Here is a 6,000-nt window from a genome sequence, read left to right as displayed (position 1 = left end):
AAAGGGGTCCAGTTGGTGAAGGGGGAAGGGGTTTGAGGGATCCTATTTATGATGGAATATATAGGGGTCCAGTTGGTGATGGGGGAAGAGGGTTGAGGCATCCAGTTTGTGATTGGGGCATATAGGGTTCCAGTTGGTGATGGAGTAGGTTATATGAGGTCTAGATGGTGATGGGGTCTGGGATTTGAGGCATCCAGTTTGTGATGGGGTTTGGGGATTGAGCGATCCAGGTAGTGCTGGGTGCATGTAGGGGTCCAGATGGTGATGGGGGAAGGGGGTGGCTGTTATGAGTCCTGTTGTGATGTGGGGGTATAGAGACCCCGATGGTGATCAGTGCTCGGGTCATTGTCTCTCCGGAAAAAGTCAGGACTGTCACTGTTCTGACACCGGAAAATCGGCGCTTAACGTCCTAAAAAAGCAGCGAAGACAGACATTCACCGGGGCCTGGCTCTGACCGCGGAGGGACGGAGGGAGGGCCGGAGTAGGCCAAGCCGGGCCCTCGGCTCTCATTTCCGGCTCAAGTTCCGGCGAGAGAAGCGGCGGAAAACTGCTGGAGAAATGTCCCGGCAATTAACAGCGTAAGTGGCGGGCGTTGACTGAGCGGTTTGTGTCCGGTTGGGCCTCAGGCCTCAGGCCTCGGGCCCCGGTAATGCTGTTCCCCCACCCTCCCCGGAGCGGTCACGCGGACTGTAAATTTCATCAAAACATCCGATTTGGATTTTACAATATCCGAGCAACACAGTCACTGATGTAACCTGCTTTAATCGGATTTAACTCTGAAACATCAATATATTAGTGCCACTTTTTCACTATAATCTCTCCCAGGCCCAACAGCTGTTGTTCACTTTGGAAAGGAGAGCAGAAGAATAGAATATAGTTAAATGGAGAGAAACTGGAAGCCATAACACTGAAGGGACTTTGGGTGACTTGAGCACAGAAAGCTAGCACAAAGGTGTACCTGGTACTCAGGAAGGTTTGATGGAATGTGACTGTTATTTCAAAGGGTTTGGTGTAAAAGTGTAGGGAACTCTTACTGTAACTGTACAAGGTGAAAGTGAGGACTGCAGATAATGGAGTCTAGATTAGAGTGTTGCTGGAAAACAAAGTAGGTCAGGCAGCATCTGAGGAGCAGGAAAATCGATGTTTCGGGCAAAAGCCCTTCATCAGGACGATAACTGTACAAGGTCTTGTGTAGACTACATCTGGAGTACTGAGAGGAGTTTTAGTCCCCATATTTAAGGAAAATGTAATTTTGTTGGAGACAGTCATATAAGGTTCGCTGGGATGATCTCTGGTTTTGGAGGCATTGTCTTATGAGCAAAGATTAAACTGTTTGGGGCTGTATTCACTGGTTTTTAGAATGATGAGAGGTGATCTGATGGTAATATATAGAATTCTTAAGGGACTGAGAGGATTTTCCACCTCACGGGAGAGTCTCAAACTAGAGGGAATAGTCTCAGAATTAAAGAGTCAAAAAGGTAGGCAGCATCCGAGGAGCAGGAGAGCTAACATTTTGGGAATTAGCCCTTCATCAGGAATGGAAGAGGAAAGGGACTGAGAGATAAATGGGGAGGAGGGGTGGAAGGTAGCTGGGAAGGCGATACCTCTCAGCCTCCTTCCCCTTGCCCCATTCCTGATGAAGGGCTAATAGTCAAAACGTCGACTCTCTTGCTCCTCAGATGCTGATTGACTTGCTGTGCTTTTCCAGCATCACACTTTTCGACTCTGATCTCCGGCATCTACAGTCCTCACTTTCTCTCTGAATTAAAGGGTGCCAGTTTAAGAGTGAGATATGCAATATCTTCTCTCTCTCATGGTTGAGTCTTTGGGACTCCTTGCCACAGAGAACTGTGGTGGTAGTCCGTGTATATATTAATGGCTGAGACAGATTCTTGATCAGTGGGGGAATTAAGGGTTAGGAGGAAAATGGATGTGAGGAATGTCAGATCAGCCATGATTCTAGTGAATCTTTTCACAGGATGTGAGCATCACTGGCTAGAGTAGCATTTATTGCCCAGAGGGCAGTTAAGAGCCAACCACATCACCTTGGGTCTGCAGTCACATGTAGACCAGACCAGATGAAGATGGTAGATTTCCTTCCCTAAAGGACATTAGTGACATAGATGGGTTTTTCCCAACAATTGGCAATGATTTCATGGTCATTGTTAGACTCTGATTTCTTTGATTATTGGTGAATTCAAATCCTACCAGCTGCAATGGTGGGATTTGAACCCAGGTCCCTGGGTCATTACCTTGGTCTTTAGATTAACAGTTCAATGATAGTACCTCAAGTCCATTGTTCCCCAAATGGTGAAGCAGGCTTGAGGGGCAGAATGACTTACTCCTGTTGTACTTTTTTTACAGTATACAACCTGGATTTTAAAATTTATTTTATGCAAAGTATTTCTCAGAGTGCATCCCTCACTCACGGGCATTTCTTTCAAAGTCTATTTGTAAAATGTAAACTCAAATTTTTTTTATTCCAGTTGTGACCGTTATATTTTGGACTACTGTTACAATTATATAATATACATTATATAATCTGTGATTATAGAGTCATACAGCATGGAATCAGAACTTTTGGCCCAACCAGTCCATTCATTACTATAATCCGAAACTAAATTAGTCCCACCTGTCTGTGTCAGAGATGTAGGACAGGACATCATTCAACCACTTGTGCTTGTGCTGGCTCGTTTAGAGTTTTCCAATTAATCAGATTGCCCTGCTTTCTTTCCCCTTGGCCTGTTTTGTTTTTCCCATCATTTATTTATCCAATTCCTTTTTCAGAGGTACCATTCAGTGTTTCAATTATTCTTTCAGGCAGTGCATCTCCGGTCACAACTCTATGCAAAATGAAGATCTATCCATCTTTTTCTTTCAGTCTCCTTAAACATGTCTCCATTCTTTTTCATCCCTGTTTCATTGGAAACAGCTTCTACTTATCTAGACTTTAATAGCCATTCATGATTTTCCTGTACTTTTGATATCTCAGTTTAACCGTATCTGCTCTGAGAACCTCAGTTTCCCCCTTATCTCATTACATAACTAAAGTACCATTCTGGTGAACAATTATTGTGACTTCTCTGAGTCTTTGATATCTGTTCTGAAGAATGATGTCCTGAATTGAACACAGCATTCCAGCCAAGGCCTTACAATACAAGTTGGCAAACTTCCTTGTTTTTATATTCTTTTCCTAAACAAATAAAGCCATGAGGATCTGAAACCCTGAATACAGTCTGAGATAACTAATTGTTGTCAGGAATAACCATTTAACACATGCTCTTACTAACTTAAGTGGCAACAAAATGGCTTCTGGATGCAAATAATATAACAAAATGGCTTCTACGCTGCAAATTGACAATTCTGCTAAAAGCTGCATAAAATGGCATTTAACCCTGTTAGAGCTGCATAATAGACTAATCACAGTCCACCTCAACAGAGATTAGTAGACAATGCTACCTTTACAGCATAGAAATAACTAGACTAGATAAGACGTTACTGGCCATCCGAACTGACCGTCAGATGCAGGTGCAAAGACTCGGTTAGTGAGATAAGGGTGGCTTAAGTGTTGGAAAACAAAGTTGGTTCCCAGGAAACATCATTGGGCCGAGTGGCTGTCAGTTAAGCTTATTTTGTAAGTTTATTGTTAATTGTCTGAATGTACGATTATGGCCTGTACCTTTCTTTACGAAAAGTATAAAATGTCTTTGTTTTAAGCCTTGTGTGCAGCTCCTCCTGAGGAACACGGAAGTGTTTAACCTCTGTGTTTCTGGATGATCTGTGGCCAGCCGTATGAAGAAAATAAGGTATAAAGTCTTAGAACCAGACCGATTGTACGTGCTTATTGACTGATCATGGAACAGAGACACCTCCTCACCCCCCCCCCGCCCAAAAAACAATCTGGTACCGTGACTGCAGTTCGGCACGGATGGATTGTGGGCAGGGGTGTAAAACTCTTGAGTCCTCCACTGTTGAGTTTAGAGGAATCGGCTAGCCAGACATGAGTATTTTATCCATTTGGTTTCCTCTCATTCAAGTCATGGTTGAGTCCAGCTCGAGAAGGATCGGCTTTGATAAGAATGCATTCAGAAAAGATTAAAGAGGGATTGGGGACCACAGGGGGTCCAGATCTTCAGCCAAGGATCCTATATTTTAGCAAGCTTCTTAGTTTATCCTGTCATCTTCAAGGATTTGTGTACCTCTATACCCAGGCCTCTGCCTAAACATACATTAGGATTGTACCCTTTAGTTCATATTCTATTCTCATTCTTTTAACCAAAATGTATCATTTCCCAGTTCTCTGTATTAAATTTCTTCTGTATTTTGTCTGCTCATTTCATCTGTTTGTGTCTTCCCAAAGTTTGTTTCATTCCTCCTTGTTGTTTATACTACTCAAAGTCTTGTATCATCTCCATATTTTGAAATTATACCCTGTAATGTCAGGTCCAGGTGATTAGTATATATTAAAAAGTGGCCATAATACTGAACCTTGTGAAATACCATTGAAAACTTCTGTTGCATCTGAAAATTGCCACAATTTGGCAAATCCCTACAGTGTGGAAGCAGGCCCTTTCGGCCCATGAGTACAACACCAACCATCTAGGCTTTAACAACTCCATGTGGGGCATAGATTTTATGCTAACTATCTTTATGATATTCCTCTTGCTATTGCCAACTTAATGCAACCATTGTTAATGTGAAAAATCACACAACACCAGGTTATAGTCCAACTGGTTTAATTGGAAGCACACTAGCTTTCGGAGCGACGCTCCTTCACCAGGTGATTGTGTAGGGCTCGATCGTAACACAGAATTTATAGCAAAAAATTTACAGTGTGATGTAACTGAAATTATACATTGAAGAATTGATTGTCTGTTAAGCCTTTCATCTGTTAGAATACAGTGATAGTTTCACTTCTTTCATGTGTAAATCACAAAACCCTTTTTTTAAAGTTGCATTCTCGGGTTAGCTGTTAACAATGGTGATAGCTAGACAATGTGTTGAAGGTGTTAGCCCCCTGTGTTCTCTGTCTATGACCTGATGTTTAGATTGATTCCAATCTAAAAAGTGAAATAACAGAGTTTTACATAAATTCATGCAGTTTTTGAGCTCAGAGTTCGACATGAATCTTCAACACATTGTCTAGCTGTCACCATTGTTAACTGCTAACCCGAGAATGCAACTTTTAAAAAAAAGGGGTTTGTGATTTACACATGAAAGAAGTGAAACTATCACTGTATTCTAACAGATGAAAGGCTTAACAGACAATCAATTCTTCAATGTATTAATTCCAGTTACATCACACTGCAAATTTTTGCTATAAATTCTGTGTTACGATCGAGCCCTCCACAATCACCTGATGAAGGAGCGTCGCTCCAAAAGCTAGTGTGCTTCCAATTAAACCTGTTGGACTATAACCTGGTGTTGTGTGATTTTTAACTTTGTACACCCCAGTCCAACACTGGCATCTCCGAATCATTGTTAATGTTGCATTGTAGAGGCTGTCCCCAAAGTGAGCTATGTTTTTTTAAAAAAAAAGTGAAACTAATTTAAGATATGACTGTTAGAGTTCACAGGAACTGAGGCTAGATTTAAAGGCAGACTTTTAATTTAAAAAAAGTATGTTTGTAGTCTTCAAAAAAACCTTAGCACTTAATTTGTACATTCAGTGGCTAATCATTTACAATGAATTGCATAGATCCTTATTGTGGACCAAAGTCTAAAATATTCTATAAACTAGCAGCTGATTTGTGAGCAATTAATTGCAGCATTTTCAGTGATAATCATTATAGTGGAAGGCAAGTCAGAAGAAATTCATACCGGCAAGTAATGGCAGCAACTAGTTAATTCCTTTCACAAAGAAGCTACTATTTTATGTTTGTTATTGCTGATAAAATACACATTTTGTTGAAGCTTTGTATCTTGCCCTCATCAGGACTGTTCAGAAGAAATACCAATATGTGGGGAAGGCAGTATTTATGATCTATTCCTGATGAAGGG

The 6,000-nt window shown here is 41.3% G+C and overlaps 1 protein-coding gene across 3 annotated transcripts in view; it reads left to right on the top strand.

Annotated features, from left to right (window-relative positions):
- Positions 1 to 185: 185 nt before the first annotated feature.
- si:ch211-198n5.11 (methylcrotonoyl-coenzyme A carboxylase 2) overlaps positions 186 to 6,000 on the top strand; it is an 83,453-nt gene continuing 77,638 nt past the window's right edge. Inside the window, exon 1 of one of the 3 annotated variants that reach the window (XR_006312986.1) lies at positions 186 to 578. Coding sequence is in view for 2 of the 3 variants with exons in the window: in XM_043699370.1 (XP_043555305.1) it covers positions 559 to 578 (20 nt within the window). In the remaining variant the exon portion in view is untranslated. The remainder of the gene's footprint in view (positions 579 to 6,000) is intronic. The other 2 variants (XM_043699370.1, XM_043699369.1) reach the window with 2 other exon arrangements.

This window comes from Chiloscyllium plagiosum, chromosome 11 (assembly GCF_004010195.1).
Source record: "Chiloscyllium plagiosum isolate BGI_BamShark_2017 chromosome 11, ASM401019v2, whole genome shotgun sequence".
Taxonomy (NCBI): Eukaryota; Metazoa; Chordata; class Chondrichthyes; order Orectolobiformes; family Hemiscylliidae; genus Chiloscyllium; species Chiloscyllium plagiosum.
This window is presented reverse-complemented; position numbering and strand designations above follow the sequence as displayed.